At 50.5% G+C, this 18631-nt stretch overlaps 2 protein-coding genes and 1 long non-coding RNA gene across 3 annotated transcripts; 1 reads left to right on the top strand and 2 right to left on the bottom strand.

Annotated features, from left to right (window-relative positions):
- Nucleotides 1-1798: 1798 nt before the first annotated feature.
- LOC123106568 (uncharacterized) lies at nucleotides 1799-9628 on the top strand. The gene is made up of 3 exons (XR_006451396.1): nucleotides 1799-2192; nucleotides 8730-8965; nucleotides 9086-9628. It is a non-coding gene; the product is annotated as an uncharacterized lncRNA (long non-coding RNA).
- Nucleotides 3357-8132, bottom strand: LOC123106556 (protein NETWORKED 2B-like). The gene is made up of 2 exons (XM_044528683.1): nucleotides 3715-8132; nucleotides 3357-3621 (listed from the first exon to the last, which is right to left on the bottom strand). Exon 1 carries the CDS (start codon nucleotides 8077-8079, stop codon nucleotides 3715-3717), a length of 4365 nt encoding a protein of 1454 aa, XP_044384618.1. The 5' UTR covers nucleotides 8080-8132; the 3' UTR covers nucleotides 3357-3621.
- A 757-nt stretch (nucleotides 9629-10385) lies between the features above and the next one.
- On the bottom strand, nucleotides 10386-14529 carry LOC123106544 (WEB family protein At5g16730, chloroplastic). Its single transcript, XM_044528677.1, has 3 exons — nucleotides 14287-14529; nucleotides 13508-13841; nucleotides 10386-13407 (listed from the first exon to the last, which is right to left on the bottom strand). The coding sequence occupies exons 1-3, from the start codon at nucleotides 14307-14309 to the stop codon at nucleotides 10741-10743; spliced, it is 3024 nt and encodes a 1007-aa protein (XP_044384612.1). The 5' UTR covers nucleotides 14310-14529; the 3' UTR covers nucleotides 10386-10740.
- Between the last annotated feature and the right edge of the window lie 4102 nt (nucleotides 14530-18631).

Raw genomic sequence — 18631 nt, 5'->3', positions numbered from 1 at the left:
CAAACAACCCTCCAAAGTGGCTCAAAACCCATCCTAACCCCCTCCATGCTCTCGGTCGTTCGATCACGATCGTGTGGGCGAAAACCGCTCCTCATTTGGACTCTCCTAGCTCCCAGAATCTATAAATATGTGTCTCCCCCGAAATTCGCGGATGAAACCCTAGCCTCCTCTTCCTCTGCGCCGTCGGACACATCTCCCCGGCCGCCCGGACATGTCCGCCGCCGCCCCTGCCCAATCCGGAGCCGCCACCTGTCCGCCGCCGTCGTCCCCGCGGCCGCGGCCCGCCGAGCCCATCCGGGGCCCGCGCGAGCCCGCGCGCCGCCGCCGCCGCGGCCCCGCGCCGGCGCCCGCCGCCGTCTGCCGCCCGACCGCCGCCCGCTTGCCGCCGACCAGTCGTCACCCCGCCGCCCGGCGCCCCTCGCCGCCTCCCGCCCGGTGGCCGCGCCGCCCGGCCGCGCCCCGCGGCGGCCACCGGAGGACCCGACCGTTGCCTTCGCCCTCGCCACGCGAGAGGAGCCGCGCCCTCCGCCGGCCTCCTGCCCCGCCGCCGGACCGGCCGGCCTCGAGCGCCGCCCGGCCTCTCCCTCGCCTCCTCCGGCCGGATCCGGCGAGGAGCGCCTCGGATCCGGCCTCCCCCCCCCCACTCCGGCCGTCCCCGGCCCTCTCCGGCCGCCGGCCGCCCGTCTCCGGCGAGGTTGCTCCGGTCAACCTCGGAAACCGCACCGTCCCGATCCAGATCCAATCCCGAAGGTTGACCCCGATTTTTGGCCAAGTCCCTAAATATTTTTGCATAATGTTGCCCTGTTCATCGCATCATAACTCTGCATCCGTAGCTCTGTTTCATGCATATGTATGTCAAAATGTTCATTATGAGATGCTCTTAATTTCATTCCATTGTGCTATCTTTGTTTGAGGTCATCTTGATGCCTGAATCATCGTTGCAAGAGTGCTATATAATGTTTATTGCTGTCTGTTAACAGAACTTGATGATTTGTCATTTTTGTTGCATTTTGTTTGTGCATCCTATGAGGTTGATCTCTACATGTGTTTTGAACTAAATCATGCCATCTTTTCAGTGGTGACATCCATATATTTTTTTGAGTTGTGTAGTGAGTGTTTCGAGCTCGTGAAGTAGGGTACTTGTTGTTGCTGTTTTGCTAGGCTGAATTTGTTATTTTGTGATTTGTGAGACCTGGATTGAGGAATTTCCTCACATTTCACTCAATTTGCATGAACATTTGAACAAGTTGATGATCAATTGGAGAGAGAAGTCGGTTTTGGATCCGGTTTCCCTTATAAACAGGGTCAATTTGTTCAGGTTTTTGATCTGTTTTTGCGTCATAAACTACTCCATCCATTTCATAATTCTTGCTGTGATTTTAGTTCAATTTGAGTAGAACAAATTCTTCTCGTGGTTTTAGTTTCATAAACGACAAGAATTATCGAACAGGGGAATAGACCAAAATTTTGTTTGGACGAGATCAAATTCAGGTGGGGAGAACAAAGCCTCGACTGTTCAAAAAAAAAAACTGGAGAGACAAGTTGTACATCTTAGGGTTTCCAGTACTGGATCGAGGTACAAGTAAAACCCGCACCAAACTGCAGTGGTAATTCCACCAAACACTCACTTTAGTAGAATGAACAAGTGCTTAGTTTTGAACTAAGACGGTAATGAAGGTGAGGATCCATCCGAGCCGTTCATTTCCACTTTAGACAATCTGGGCCGTTGTTTGTCTGAACCTCGCTTCTTCTTCAGTTTCGTCGACGCCGCTTCAGTCATCTTCGGACGAGCAGTGGCTTGGGTCCTGACACCTATTGCGAGCCCACGACGAACAAGCAAGGATCGCGGTTCTCACAAAGTAAGCCAGCCCCATCAGTCGAGATCACGAACAAACCCACAGAGATCGAGCTAGGAAAAACCAAAACGAAACTCGACGGAGACGGAGACGGGAAGGGGAAGAGGGGTCCGGTTTTGCGAGCTGGGCGATCCCCCCCGCCGTGGAGGTGGGCGCGGCTCGGGGCGCCACGCGCGCATCTGCCGGGCGGGTGGTGAGGGCTGCGCGCGTCGCCGTCGTGGGAAGAGGAGGAGGAAGAGTAGAAATGGGGCTGCCTCGCCCGGTGCCCGTGACCTGCTCGACGGAATGCGGCAGCGGCCAACGCCGTGCGGCGACGTGAGAAAGAGTCCAGAGCTGGTAAGGATCACTACTACACCCATCTTTGCTCCGTTTTGTTGGACTGCCATTGATGCGATGTCCTTCTTACTCTTCTATCATCCGGAGATGAAAGAACTCACGATCACCTACATTTAGAAATCGAATTAAGCACTAGCAAAGAAATCGAATTACAGAGGTTTCGGAATGCGTGTGTTGCTCGTCCTTAACCAGTCATGCAACTGATCCCATAAGTTGCACAGATTAAATCCCTGCCTTTTGTAGCTAAAATAATGAGATATTCACTGCCATGAATAAATTGTTGACAAAAGTAAGTATGAATTCATGCCCTCTGAAAAGAAACAGCTAAATGTGAACCCTGGTTTCTCCCTTAAATATGCCGTGGGAGCCTTGTAATTAGCTGAATGAAGCCTGATATAACCTGATAATCATATTTGCCTCACAGCTCATCTAGCTCCCCGTGTGATGAATTTGGTTCCATCATGAAGGCCTGATTACCGATACAGCGTGTTAGTCCATCAACTCATAGGGAGAACAACATTAACTGGAAGTATAGCCATTAATGCATATAAGAACAGGCAGACAGGGACATCTAGGAGACGGAGATGGGAAAAACCCGCGGAGGTCGAGCTAGGAAAAACCAAAACGAAGCTCTAGGGAGACGGAGATGGGAAGGGGAAGAGGGGTCCGGTTTTGCGAGCTGGGCGACCTCCCCAGCCGTGGAGGTGGGCGCGTCTCGGGGCGCCATACGCGCCTCTGCCGCGTGGAATGGGGGGTGCCTGGACTAAGCGCGTCGCCGTCTTGGGGAGAGGAGGAAGAGTAAGAATGGGGCTGCCTCGCCGGGTGCCCGCGACCTGCTCGACGGAATGCGGCCGCGGCCAACGCTGCGCAGCGACATGAGAAAGAGTCCAAAGCCGGTAAGGATCACTATTATACCCATCTTTGCTCCATTTCGTTCGATTACCATTGATGCTATATGTCCTTCTTGCTCTATCATCCGGAGATGAAAGAACTCACGATTACCTACGTTTAGAAATCGAAGCACAAGCAAAGATATAGCGCATTTCGTGACTGCTTTAATGGCGCCACATTACAGAGGTTTCGGAATGCGTGTGTTTTCATCCTTGTTGAACGGCACTATGGCAGGCTCAAACCAATCGTGCAGCTCATCTCATAAATCACACAGATAAAATTCCTGCCTTTTGTAGCTAAAATAATGAGAAATTCACTGCCATAGTGCATGAAAAAATTATTGACAAAAGTATATATATGTATGTCCCCTGAAAAGAAATAGCTAAATGTGAACCCTAGTTTCTCCCTTAAATATGTTGTGGGAGGCTTGTAATTAGCCGAACGAAGCTGCCTGATACAACCTGATAATCATATTTGCCTCACAGTTCATCTGGCTCCGTGTGTGATGAATTTGGTTCCATCCTGAAGGCCTGATTACCTATACAGCATGTTAGTCCATCAACTCATAGGAAGAACAACATTAGCTGAAAGTATAGCCATTAACGCATAAGAACAGGCAGCCAGGGTTTACCTATTCCATTTTAGCGAAGAATGCCATGTCACTGTACTGCTTCTGCAGTGCCGGATTCATGCATGCCAACAGCGATGGTTTCTTTTTCTTGGCTGGGAAGAGGAATGACCGGAGCGGCACTCGTGACTTAGAGGGCGCATTCCTCCAAGGGCTGCTGCCTTTCGACCCAGATAAGCTAGTGCTCTTCAGTATCTTTGCCAGGATCTTTTCGATTTCTTCTTGTAGCCCTCTTATATAATCTAAGCCGGCCTGCAGTTCATCCTCAACCTTGTCGTTCTCCTGCTTCATGCTCAAGATCTCCCCTTGGAATTTGGCAGCATGGTATGAAGTGAATTGAATTCCTTCCACAGTCTCTGCATCCATCTCCATTGCTGCCTGGATTTCCTCTTGTATACCGCAGAGGGAAGCAAACCTGCACTGGAGCTCCCCTTTGAACATAGCGTTCTGTTCCAGCCATACTTGCATTTCAATCGTAAGTTCCCTTAGCCGCTTCTCTATGGTTTCGGGTTCAGCTTTTGCAAGGGGATCACTTGTGCCACCGCTGTTTTCCTTGAGCTTGTCCTCGTTTGTTTGCTTGCCAATCTCTGATTGCAGCTGATCATGCTTGGTCTGCAATTCTAGAATCTTTTCGAATGATGTGCTGAACTTCATCCAGAACTCTAGGTTCTCCTCCAAAAGCCCATCGATGTCTCTTCTGAACTTGTCCTCAAGAGGTGAGGCATTCTGCATCTCAAGAATATTAGTTAATTTGATGTCACCCATACCGATTCTTTCTGGCTCGAAAACAGCATCATGTGATGCATCATCTTTGTTCTTGGGACTAGAATTATTCATGATTATCCTCGAACTCGAAGAAGCGCTTTGTCTCCTTTGATGACCAGGCAAAAAGCTTGGGATCCTTCGGTGCCCCCTGAAGGACCCACTCTTGATACTCAAGGACGTGTATGTATTCATTTGATGATGGCCATTGTGCTGTGCATCTTTGTCAGTGGAAGAGTTCAGGAGTTCACGCAGTGACCGAATCTCCTTGTCCTTCAATTCATTGGCAGAGCGCAGTTCGCTCATCATGGCTTTCATCTCATCCAAACATTCCTGATTCTTTATCTCCACTTCTGTAAGCCTTCTCTTTGCATTTTTGTAATTTCGGAGGATAGAAGTGTACTCGGTCAGTAGTACCTTTTCCTTGTCTTGGAGTCCACTCATAAGCAATTTCTGCAGATTAGCCATGTTCTCCTCTTGATCTCTAACAACAACAGCCTTTTCACTGCCAGGAATTGAATTTTCAGTGGTAGGTGCGTCTTCTGACTCTTCTGCTTTCTTCATCTCTTGTTCTGAGTGGCCTTTGGAAATGCTATGACAAGATGTTGATGAATCTTGCTTGTCGTCCTCTGACTTCACATGATGATCTGCTGGGACTTCAGATGAAACATGATACAATCGCTCTACTAATCCCTGCTCATGGGAATGAAAAACATAGGGTTGCATGCTGCTGCCATTGTCGCTAACAATGTCATGAACATATTTCACTCCTTTATTTTTATGCTCACCAAATGCATCATTGTCTGCATTTTCTGCCTTTTCCTTATTTACGGTTGCAGCTGCAAAGCTAGACTTCCTTTCTAGCCCACAATACCACAAATCCTCTGAATCACCTGCACTGTCATGCTTTTCTGCCATAATTTCATGGTAACTGTTAGATGGCTGCCTGTTGTCACTGTTGTTTCCTAGCTCCAAGTTACTGGGACAATCAGGGAATCCATATATTTCAGGCTTCCTTGTAGCTTTATCCATCTGAGGATCTTGTTCTGATTCTTTTTTCTTGCACTCGGTTAATAGTACCATTTCCTTGTCTTGGAGTCCACTCATAAGCAACTGCTGCATATTAGCCATGTTGTTCTCTTGATCTCCAACACCAACAGCTTTCCCATTGCCAGGAGCGAAAGTTTCAGTGAAATGCGAGTATTGTAACCGTTCTTCTATGTTCATATATTGTTCTGAGTGGCCTCCGAAAGTGCTATGAACCACTGTCAATGAATCTTGCTTGCCATCCACTTGTTTTAGGTCGTGATCCCATGAGACTTCAGGTGAATTTTGATGCAATCGATCTACTGAACCTTGCTCATGGGAATGTACAACATATGGTTGCATGTTGCTGCCAATGGCTCCATGATTATATTTCACTTCTGTATTGTTATGTTCACCAGATGTACTGTTATCTGCATTTGCTGCTGTGCCATTATCTACTGATGCAGCTGCAAAGCTAGATTTACCGAAATCCTCTGAATCAGCACTGATGATAGCTATCTCTGACTTACCACACCAGTCCAGAAATCCATCTATGTGAAGCTTTTGTGTATTGTTATCCATCTGATTATCTTCCTCTGGTTTTATTTTCTCACACTCGCCAGATGGTTCAGTGTCAGCGGGTGGTGTTGCTTCATCAGTCATTGTGGGCACATAACCAGCTTGGTGCTCAGTGAGAGGTGACTGCAACATATCTGTAGTATCATTGTCTGGATTTTCAGCTGTTTCCTTATTCACCGATGCAACTGCAAAGCTAGCATTTCTTTCAAACCCACAATCCCATAAATCCTCCAAATTATCTGTGCAGTCATGCCTTTCTGCCTTAATGTCATTGTAACAGTTAGACTGGTGAGAGTTATCATTGACTGTAGCTAGCTCTAACTTACTGGAACAATCAGGGAGTCCATCTATGTCAGGCTTTCTTGTAGCTTTATTCATCAGAGGATCTTCTTCTGGTTTTATTTTCTCATACTCGCCAGATGGTTCGGTGTCAGCGGATGGTGTTGCTTCATCAGCCAGTGTGGGCACACAACCAGCTTGGTGCTCAGTGAGAGGTGAGTGCAACATATCTGTAATAACATTTTCTGCTGTTTCCTTATTTACAGATGCAACTGCAAAGCTGGACTTTCTTTCAAGCCCGCAATCCCACAAATCCTCCAAATCATCTGCGCAGTATTGCCTTTCTTCCTTGATGTCATGGTGACAGTTATCACTGACCGTAGCTAGCTCCAGTTTACTGGAACAATCAGGGAGTTCATCTATGTCAGGCTTTATTGTAGCTTTATCCATCTGAGGATCTTCTTCAGGTTCTGTTTTCTCGCACTCATCAGATGATTCAGTGTCAGCAATGGGTGCCGCTTCATGAGTCAGCATGGGCACAGAACCACCTTGGTGCTCAACAGGAGGTGACTGCAACAAGTCTGTAATACAACAGAAGCTACTTGCCGTTTCAGTGAAATTCGAATGGACTATGCTTTCTTCTGCATGGAAGGAGCTTTCAAGGTACTGCACTCTCATCAGCTCATCTTCTGCCTTCTCTAGCTTGTCATTCAATTCATTTGAGCCACTGGTTGCTATAGCCTTCTCTCCCTCCAGTTCCTGCAGTGACATCTCCAGCTCTGTGTTTTCCAGACACAGCCTATCTATCTTAGCAGTCTGTGATGAAACCATGAGTTCCAAGTCCACAACTTTATTGACCATGTCATCAATTCTCTCTGCAATCTCTGCCACAGAAATATCAGTGTCTTTCTGAAAGTATTCCTTGATCTTATCTACTATTGCTTCCATTCCAATTTTCTCCTGCTTCATAGAGTACAGATCATCCATCTTAACGCTGGCATCGTTTCTCACATTCTCGTAATGAGAGTTTCCTGAATCTGATATGAACTTACCATGCTCTTTCATGATATTCTTCAGTTTCTCTCTGGAAACACTGGCCCTTTCCAGCTCAACCATTGCTTGGCTGAACGATAACCTCTGCTGTTCCCGCAATCTGGCGATGGCGTCTTCACAAGATTTAAGAGCAGTTGCTGTCATCAAAGCTCTGGCCTCATCATCTTCGATCACCACGCTTTCGTTGAACTCCTCCTGGAAGTAGCAGACTTCTTCATGCATGTCGTTGATTTGCTTTTCAAGATCCCAGTACTTTGCGATTCCACTCTCGTAAGAGCTCTTGATGAACTCTTTCTCAGTCTGCAGCACCAATATCTCTTTCTGCATCCTGCTGATCTCCTTTTGCGCATTCTCCTTGTTGGCCGGTGCTGCACGACTCTTTCCTCCGTCCTTCAGTCCTGGCTTCCCTCCTTTCTTCTTATTCATCAGCCCTTCCACCGTTGACTTGTGGATTTTACGAGGATCAACCGTCGTGAACGCCTTCGGGAGACTGTCATCGTCCTCTTCCAGCATAGAATACTGAACCTGGTCAGGGAAGGCAGTTGCAACAGTGTGGTTTGCTTTGTGTAGCTCTCCTGACATGTGGTCATAGCGTTCTGCAAGGGCTCTGTATGCCCGGTACGCTTCTTCCACGGAGCTGATCACCTCTGGTCGCCTCTTGTAATACATTTCCGCCCTCTTTGCAAAAGAATCTGCTTCCTCTCCCAGGAGTAAGAGGATGCACTTGACCCTGTCTTCCATATCTGCACATCAAAGGCAATCGCTCAGTGTTCAACCAAAAATATAGTAGCGTTAAACAGGTACTTGGTTACATAACAGCGAAATTCAACCCTATTTTCAGAACAGGCGCTGGTGTCCAATTGCAAGTGCAGAATTGCTGAAATTTGCTTATGGCATGTTTCATGGTACTCTGATTAAAGAAATGTTGAGACCAAAGCAGTACTGCTGGGTTGCTATCCAAGTGGTTTCAGCTTGTCCACTTAATTTCTGTATATGTTTCAATCCTTAACGACCCGAATGGTGCATCAATTTTTGGGCAGGGAATTTAACTGTATATATGCACAGTATTTCTTTATCCGAGTGACCAAACATCGTCACATATCTTTTCTGTCAACCGGTGATACATTTCTGCTAACCCGAGCCATGCATAAATTTCATGATCACCTGACAGTGATGTAGCCTATATTTCTTTACGTAATCTATGTGTTTCTTGGCCCATAATGGTGATACAAAGCACATCTTTTGCTGCAACTACCATAACACAATCATGAAGCAACTGACCATATACGAAACACTACTTCATTTGTCAAACTCTGCAGGACATCATGCAAAGTTCTGACCAGGGAAAATGATCAAAGATGTGCCAAGCAAGCAACGAGATCTAGGCGCGTGTATGGGTGGCGCGGCGTGAAGAAGACGAACGGACCTTGGAGGTTGCTGTCGAGCCATTTGGACTGCCTGGTGCGGATGTGGCTCGCCCACCACCACGAGTAGGCGTTGCTCGCCGCCCGCTGCAGCATCCCGCCTCTCCTCCGCCGCGCTTCTCCAGCCGCCGGTTAGCCACCTAGCCCCTCCTCTTCCTCCAAACTCCCTCCCTGGTTCACCTTCGCCTCCAGCGCACACAAGACCTGATCACGAATGCGTCCCTGCTGATCATCAGTCCTGTTGCACGCAGGACTCGAACTGGAAGGTCAGCAATGCACATTGCCTGCATTTGCCATGGGGACGTATGTCATCTTTGGAAGAAGATGAACGAGACGGCGGCGGCGGAGAGGAAGAAGAACAGGAGGAGAAGGGGGGGAGCAGGAGTTGAATACTTCGTAGCAATGTTCCTGCGGAGATGCCGATTCTGCTTGATTGGCAGAAGAACGGAAGCGAGCAGTAGGTGGTAGTGGCAGAGAAGTGGTGGCAATGGCATGGTGCAGGGCTCGGGGAGGTCTAAGTCTCTGAGGTGTGGGTCCCCGGGGGTGTGTGCTGTCCTGGGCGCGGCCTGTGCTGCTGCTCGTGCTCGGCACGTCGGGCGGCAAGTGCACGACGTTGGGCCAGAAGTAGCTCTGAGATGGGCCGTGGGCTTAGTTTGTGCTTTCGTCTTCTTTTTCCCCCCTCTTTTTTTCCTTTCCTTTTTCTTTTACAGATTTGGTGTCAGTAGCAAGTTAAAGCTGATGGAAACAGATAAGGTGTTGTTTTGTTCTAAGAAAAATAAAAAATATGAGAAAAAAAATTTAGACAGCTGCTTCCTCTCCTGCAGATGCATATATGTTGATATTACAAGACAGAGCTTGTTCACACACATACCCAGCAGAAAATCACTAGGCAGTCCAAAACACGCATCAGATTATTATTATTATTATTATTAAAATTCCATAATTCTGAAGGAAAAATAATAATAGAAACACTGGGAATGAATGCTGCTCCCATTTCATTTGATACTTTACACCCCAGCCAGGATGCAATTATGCAACAGTTAAAGGCCACATGGGTGCATGTGACAAAACCCAGCCAGCCAGCCAGCCAGCCCCCATCTAGCACCATTATGAAATCACAGCTATTTTAGCCAGTTGTACCACCTACAACATAAAAATACATCATTGTCATTTCTTTTCCACGCACCTGATTCGGTCGATGCCACCTTCCCAAGCAACCAAGATTAGGAGGGTCCAACCACACCCAAAAAGTAAGTAAATAATACTACAAAATATAAAGCCAAATCAGATCAATCCATCTCAACCGTTGGAAAAACAAACCATGGATGGGATGGCCAACATGGCAACCAACATGAGTGCTGCCCTCTCTCAACAGACATGGTTAGAATGCCAGCAGCAGGCATGTGAATGCTACGCTTTATGCCAACAGACATGATTAGAATAGCCAACAGCAGCTCATGCCAACAAGCATGATGGTTAGTTATAGTATTAGGGTTTATCACCCACTGGTAACATCACATCACATTACATTATAGTAGTACAGGTGCATGATAATGAGTGACATCAGCTTACCATAAGGGGCTACACAGTTTTTAATCAGGAGGGGCTCTCCCATCTGGTTACAAGCAAACGGCCACAGATCGTGTAGATAATAATAACCACAGCCATAGGGCAAAGAACAGGAGGTCCAACTTATAGGGGGGAAAAAGAAGAGAGAAAAATGAAAACACCCACAAAGCTACTGCAATCACCACAAAAGTACAGGCGTCGACAGTAAAAAAAATTACACGTGGAAATTAAGCACACTACCTTGCTGTCATCAAACAAGAAGAAGAAGAAAAAGAAAGATCAGAGTAATAATGAACACCGATAATAGTACATGTGTTTTTCTTCTGTTCACCTGCTACTACTTGCTGTTCTTCTTTTTCAGTAGGTTGCCAAACTTCTTCAGCAGGGGCTTGTTCTTCTTCTGCGGTTTTGTTGTCGTTGTCGGGGACATTGCGACTTTGCTGGTCACCTCTGCTGATGCTGCTGTTCCGTTTGCGTGCTCGGTGCTGCTATCCTCCTTGGAGGACAGGTCGTCTTTCGAAGACTCGGTTTCTTGTTTCACATCTGCCTGCAGCTGCTTCTCAACAACTTTGTCGCTCTCGTATACCGTGGTGAAATCACTTTTTGCTTCCTGCTGCTCGACCTTGCTGTCGTATTTCTCTTCCTCTTGGTTCATGTCGCCATTGGAGTTTCCATTGGCGACGACGAGTTCCATGCTCGGTTTTTTAACACTCTCTCCTTCTGTGTCTTCAGTTTCTGCAGCTGTCTCGGCAACTTCACGCGCTGAACTGTGCACCTCATCCACAACAACTAGCTTCTCTTCCTCCTCAGGATGCTTCTTTTCCATGGCTTCAGCAAGCAGAGCAGATAATTCCTCTATCTTCTTCATGGCGTCAGCCTCTCGCAGCCTGAATTCGTCGTTCTCCTGGGTTAAGCTCTGCAATGCGTTCTCTTTATCAAGTAACCTATCCTTAAGTTGCAAACTCTCGGACGTTGCCTCCTGCGCAGCCTTGTTAGCTTCAGCAACTGCTGATTCCATGTGCGTTAGCTGCTCTTGAAGGCCCTGTTTCTCAGCCTTCACCTCCTGAACAGCATTGTTAGCTTCAGCAACCCCTGATTCTGTGTGCATGAGCTGCTCTTGAATATCCTCCTTCTCAGCCTTTACCTCCTGCAAGGCCTTGTTAGCTTCAGCAACCGCTGATTCCGTGTGCATTAGCTGCTCTTGAAGATCCTCCTTATCAGCCTTTACTTCCTGTAAAGCCTTGCTGGCTTCAGCAACCGCTGATTCCGTGTGCATCAGCTGCTCTTGAAGATCCTCTTTCTCAGCCTTTACTTCCTGTAAAGCCTTGCTGGCTTCAGCGAGAGCTGATTCCGTGCGCATTAGCTGCTCCTGGAGACCCTCTTTCTCCGCCTTCACATCCTGCACAGCCCTGTTAGCTTCAACAACCGCTGATTCTGTGTACAGTAGCTTCTCTTGAAGTATCTCTTTCTCCTCGTTGACAGTTTGGAGTTCGTGCTCTGCATCCCGCAATGATGCTACTACCCTGTCGGCTTCTGCTTTAAGAGCGGCAATTTCTTCCTCTGACTGCTTGTTTAAACTGACAATCTCAAGCTCCTTAGCTTCACATTCTTCTCTATACTTGCTCACCTCAGCCTCTAATTTTCCGACTGTATTCCTTAAACAAGTGATATCATAGTGTGCCTCCTCAATCATTACCTCATAGTTCTCTTTGGTACTATTTAGGGACATCTTGAGATCGCCAATCTGTGCGAGGGCGTGCTCATAATCATCTTGTTTCTTCAGAAATCTCTCATGTGCTTCCTCTGCTTTGCCAGATGCCTCACTCAACGCAGCAGTGAGATCCTCCACTGCCCTTCTCTCTTTCTCCTCTCTGTCCCTAGCATCATTCAACTCGTTAATTAGCTTGATTTTCTCCTCGGTCAGGCTTACAATGTTTGCATTAGCAGTCTTCTCATTGTTTAAAGCCTCCGAAGCCACTTCTTCGGCAGCCTCAAGCTTGTTTTTCAGAACATCTATTGTTGTCTGCAGCCCAAACAACTCTTGCTGAGAGGCGTCCAGGTGCTCGCTGGATTCGTTAATTTCTGTTGAAAGCCTTGCCACCTCAATTTCCAATGCTGTTGTCTTCCCTTTCAGCACTTCCATTTCAGATTCTCTGTCCTGTAAGATAGACAGGGTCTTGTCCAATTCTTCTTCCGTGGACATAAGGGTATCGCTTTTGGCCTTCTCGGAGAGAGTAGCCTCTTCCAATTCCATTTCAAGTGATCCGGCCTTGTTCTTCCATTCCTCAAACTGCTGATGGACTTCTGACTCGGCCTTCTTTGCATCAGCCAGCTGTGCTTTAAGCTCCTCGGTCAGTTTCTCCATGTCGGCCAACCTCTCCTCAAGAACTCTTGCCTCCTCTAGTTTGCCTTTGAGAACTGAAATCTCGGATTCCAAATTCTTCACAAACTCCTCCCTTTCACGGTTTTTACTCTCCTCAACTGCCGCGCTGGAATCAAGCAATCCTTTCAAGCGGGTGACTTCGCCGGAGAGGATCTCCACCTTGTCAGCGTTGACCTCGGCGATCTTCATGGCATCGTCCGCGTGGCCAAGCGCAGCCTTCTTGGCCTCGTTGGCCATCGAGAGATCGCGCCTGAACCTCTCGAGCTCCTCGGTGGTGGTGACCAGCGTCTCCAAATCCGCGGCGTGCTGGCTGCGCACACTCTCGACCTCCCTCTGCCACTCTTCGTCCCTCTTCTGCGACTCATCGATGCCCGCCTGCTCGAGCTCGTCGGCCCGGAACTTCTCGATCTCGGTGGCCTCCTCGGCCCACCTCTTGGCCATGAGCGCGTCCTGGAGCTTCTCGTGTATCTCATCGGCCACCCTCTTGGCCTCGTTGAGCTCGCCGACGAGGCGGTCCTTCTCGCCGACGACGAAGGAGAGCTGGTCCTTGGCCTTCTTGAGGTCCTCGTGCGCGGACTCGAGCCGCGACTGCAGCTCGATCTCCCTCCGCAGCTGCTTCTGCTGCAGCCATCGCACAGAGAATTCGCAAGTCAATTTCCGGCAAACGCACGTCACTTTCACCCTGCCGACAGCGTAAAGTTTGTGCTGAAGTGAAACTCACGTCGGGGGGAGGCGTGCCGATCTTGGGCACCCGGCGCTCGGCGACGGGCTTGGCATCGGCGGATCTCGGGGAGCGGTCGAAGGAGAGGCGCGGCCGCGCCGCCGCGGCGGCCGGCGGCGAGTTGGGCTCGGACCTGAAGGGGCCGCCGCTGTTGCGCGTGCCCCGGGGCGTGGACGGCGTGCCCCCGCCGGTGCCGCCGGCGGCGGTTGTGCCCCTCCTGGTGCCGCCCGGGGTGGATGGGCGGTAGCCGGAGGAGGGCGTGGAGGGGCGGTGACCGGAGGAGGGCGTGCTGGGCCTGGTCCTGCTGCCGACGGGCGACTCATTCGGCCCAGATCTGTAAACAAGAGCACACCACCATCAGTTAGAGCTCCAACCACTCCACTACGGATTGCGAAATGCAAGACCCCGAACGGCGAACAAATCGCAGACAGAAGCAACCGCGGTTCTCCAGGCGCATATGTTGCCGTCGGCCAGAGAAAAAATCAGGAAAAAACGAAGCTGTGGCACGGAGAGGCGGAATTAAGCGGATCAAGAAGCAGTTCCGAGTGATGGCAGAGGCAGCCGAGTACGGAAACTGTCGGTTCCGAACTCCCGAGACGCTCGCCCTCGCCCGAGTCGCCGCCAGGAAACGGCGGAAACCAACGGAGAGGGGTTGAAGTGGCGGCGAGATCTGCCGCCGCCGCCCGCGCGGATGGATGGAGAAGAGGATAGTACCAACCAACCCAACCGAAAAACAGAAAACCACAAAAATGGGAGAAAAGAAGCAGAGGAGGAGGCACCTTGATCTGGAGGAGGGCAGCATTGTGCGCGCACGCGGGCGGGCGGGGGAGCAGCGAAGCGGCAGAGCAGGGAAGGGGAAGGGGAAGAAGAAGGAGGGGGGAGTGGAGGAAGCGACGGGGGTGAAGGGGAAGTGGGGGCGTCGGCCACACCCACTGCGACTGCGAGAGCGGGGGAGCGACGGGCCGGTGCGGGCGAACGAAAAGGCTGCAAAGGCGAAAGGTAAAGCGCACACCGCCCGCCCCCCCAAAGGCAAAGAAGGAAAAAAAAAAGGCGCAGATGCTACACTACATCTGCAAAGAAATATTACTGGGTGATGCTATTATTGTTGGCCGGTTGGTGCGTGCTAATCAGCATCCCTGGGAGGGAGGTTACACTAACACTGCCAACACGCTTGGCACGGAGACGGACAGAGACGCTGGGGCAGCACCGCGCTCCTTTCTCGCCTCACCTACCGATTGCGACGCCGGCGCCACCGCGCCATGGACTTGACGATCGATGCCACGCCATGCCATGATTGGTTGGGGGGAGGTAGAAAGTGTAGCGTATCGGCAGGAGAGGAGTGCCGCTCGCCTTCCTTCCGGTAGAGGGTAAAGTGCAGGCGGCTACTCTACTACTTTTCCTTCCATGTATGGATGTATGCGCGTGTGCGCTTGGGGTGACCATCGTGACCATGACGCCGACCGACCGCCCGACGTACTGCTTTTGTCGCCGTTGCAACAGCGGCGACTACGTAGCAGCTACCCCTTCACGGTGGATCTCTCGCTTTAGCTAGCTGCCCGCCAGGTGACGCCGACTTGACCGGTGCACTGTGCAAGCATGGAGAGGGAGTCCGTCCACCTACCTTGAACCAACGCGCGCGGCTATAGCTTGTTCGGTGGACTCTACCGCTTGATCAGAGCGTCTCTAGCACATCCCGCAGCCGACCGGGCTGCAAAATTCGTTTACGGGCTTCCGTAAACAAAATTTACGAGACGAGGTTTACGACCTCGCCGCCTCCAAGCCCTGCACCCGCGGTCGCCATCGCCGGAGGCGCCGAAAATCGCTGCCGGTGGGGTGGAGATTTCTCGCCGGAGGAGTGGAGTTTGCGGTGGAGAGGGGTGCGGGGAATGAAGGATGGAAACCCTAAAATCACCCCGCGCCCGCATATATATCGGAAACCCGGTCGGTTTACGGGTCACCTGTAACAAATTTACGGTCAGGCCTCGTTTTCAAGATCTATGCGGACCATTTTTTTGGGTCGTCCTGTATAGCGTCTCGCAAAAGAACGCAGTTCGCCGGAGTTATACGGGATCTGCTAGAGATGCTCTTACTCCCCATGTTTCTACGTTGTATTGCCTTGCAAACGCTCACGGATGCGACCCGCGTGCCGTGGACAGTGATCGATCAAGCCTTAAATTTGCTTTTCTACATTCATATCTCTCATATTTCATCCCTTAGATTCATGCAAAGCATGCAAAAGAGATCCTACGTACTATCCTAGCTAAGCTTCCTCGCCAAAGATGTCCACGACATCGGTGTCGGGCGGTGGGTAGATGGGAGCATGGGAGGACTTCGGCTCCTCGTTCTCATCCGTAGACACGAGCATCTCGTCGAAGACGGCGCGTGCTCTGCCTCCACCTCCTGCAGACGGCGGCAGTTGGCCTCCGCCTCCAATTCCAACTGGAGGAAATCGAGGATCGCCTGCAGATCCGCATTCCCAACGTCCCCCACATTCTCCTTTGGCTCCTCCTCCTCCTCCTCAACTCCATCTTCATCCTCCTCCTCCATCGGATCAACCGCATCTAGAGATAGCCCTGTGGCGATCCGGGCATCGCCTCTTGCCCGGATCTGCTCAAGGAGTTGCAGCCGGCACTCCGGCGTTAGATATGGATAGCTCCTTACCCGGCGGAGAGGGGGCATGGCTACTAGTGTTGGCGGATGGCGAGTGGAAAGTGGCGGCGGCAGCGGACGAGAGGGGGGTGTGGACGGGTAGGGTTTCGGTGTCAGCTGTCAGCTTAAATAGTCGGGCTAGGCACTACGCGGCCCGCTAGAGCGGCGTCATCGGTCCGACGGAGGAGACGACCTTCAAACCGCCGGGTTTCAGAGTGTTTTCCTGTGAGACCCCATCGTTAGTCCGACGTGATGGACGCGCCCGGGTCCGCTTGAGCGTCCCCATATCCGCCTCATATTTGGGCTAGATATGAAGGGTGTCAGTCAGTCCGGGTGTTTGAGGCCCGTTTGAGGAGTCCGTCTGGGTCGTATTTTCATGACCGGTCACTATCCGGGCCGTTCGCCTGGGCATTGAAGGCGGATTTGAGGCGCTCGGCTATAGATGATCTTAGTACTCCTACATGAGAGATACACATAAGACACGCTTGGTTACCTGCATCATTTTTTCCCATTTTGCATGTGTGTCTCGGGTGGGTTTTGCTGAGATAAAATAGGCAAAAAAAACCATTATCTGCATATCATTTGTTTGCCTGCGCGTAGGTTGGCTGCATCATGGAAGCATTTTTTACAAGGGTGTTTGGTTGCCTGTGTCACACTTGCAGCATTCTTTTACAAGGGTGTTTGGTTGCATGTGTCGCACTTGTTAGACGAACGACACGGTGTTTGGTTGTGAACAACATAAGGTGTGATCACCACTACCCATCGGCGCTCGCCGCCCACTCACGCGCTCGCCGTCCACACCGCCCCCTCCTCCGCACTCGTCGTCCACACCGCGGCCCCGCTCCTTCCTCGCGTCGTGCGCGCACACGCGCTTGCTGCTGTTGCCGGGCGCCGCGCTCACCGCCCCCCCCCCCACCGCCACTGCTCGGTCGCGCCCGTCGTGCCGTGCTACACGCGTCGCCGTCCCGCCGTTGCCTCACCTACGCCATGTCTCCCTGTGCCGCTGCCGACCCCGGACCACCGCGTCCGCCTTCAACTCCGGCACCCTGCTGCGCCCGGCGCTCACGCCCATCAGGCGCCCACGGCCTAGTCTTCCTCACGCGCCCCCATTGGCCGCTCGTCGGCTCCTCGGACCGCTCCCCGTTTCCGTCCCGCGGCGGCCCTGCTACTGCGCCGCGCCGGCGCGCAGCCCCGACCCCCTTGAGCCGCTGCTGCCGCTCGTCGCGGTGGACGCCGCCGCCCAGTGCCCGTTCCCCCCTTGTCGACCTGGGCGGGTGCCTAGTGCCCGCTCCAGGCGCCCGTTAGCCCGAACTGCTAGGCTCTGGCCCAATGACAGCTGGGCCCCGTCCCTGGGGCCTATGACAAAGGGGCCCACCCCCTGAACGTTTTAAAAAAAGAAGATTTTTAAAAAATTAAAACAATAATAATAATTAAATTAAATTAAATTAAATTAATTAATTTAATTAACTTAATTAACTCTAATTAATTAAGCTAATCACTTATTTAAATTAACTAATCCTGTTTAGTTAGCCTTAGTCTATGACAGTGGGTCCCATTGGACCCACAGGCCAGGTTTGACTCTGGTCAGCTGGGTTTGACCTGCTGATGTCATGGTGATGTCATGCTGACATCACCTATCACTATTCTGGATAATGTTCGATTTAAATAATTAAATAAATTTCAAAAATAATGTAAAACTTTGATAAATCATAGAAAATAATCCGCAACTCGGATGAAAATACCTTGTACATGAAAGTTGCTCAGAACGACGAGACGAATATGGATATGTAGCCTGTTCGTCCGCCACACATCCCTAGCATAGCGAACACGCAACTTTCTCCCTCCAGTTCATCTGTCCGAAAACGCGAAACACCGTGGATACTTTCCCGGATGTTTCCCCCATTCGCCGGTATCACCTACTGCCGTGTTAGGGCACACTAGCACCGCTCATTTGTCATGTCATGCATAGTCATTCTTATGTTTGCATTATATTTATTGTTTCTTCCCCCTCTTCTCTCAGGTAGAGTACGAGACCGACGTTGTTGCTGCCTCGTTCGACTACGGAGTTGACGACCCCTCCTTGCCAGAGCAACCAGGCAAGCTCCCCTGATCACCAGATATCGCTTGTTCTTCCCTCTACTGCTTGCATTAGAGTAGTGTAGCATGTTACTTTTCAGTTAATCCTATTCTGTTGCATAACCTGTCATTGTTGCTACAGTTGTTGATACCTTACCTGCAATCCTAAATGCTTAGTATAGGATGCTAGTTTATCATCTGTGGCCCTACATTCTTGTCCGTCTACCTTGGCCGTGATCACTCGGGAGGTGATCACGGGTATATACTTATATACATACATACTATGCATATGGTGACTAAAGTCGGATCGGCTCGCTGAGTACCCGCGGTTGATTCACGGATTGGGGGCTGAAAAGACATACTTTCCTGACGGCCCTCTGAGTGGATATTTGTGGCGGA

This window comes from Triticum aestivum, chromosome 1B (assembly GCF_018294505.1).
Source record: "Triticum aestivum cultivar Chinese Spring chromosome 1B, IWGSC CS RefSeq v2.1, whole genome shotgun sequence".
Lineage (NCBI taxonomy): Eukaryota > Viridiplantae > Streptophyta > Magnoliopsida > Poales > Poaceae > Triticum > Triticum aestivum.
The sequence above is the reverse complement of the archived record's forward strand: the minus strand, read 5'-3'. Positions and strand labels throughout refer to the sequence as shown.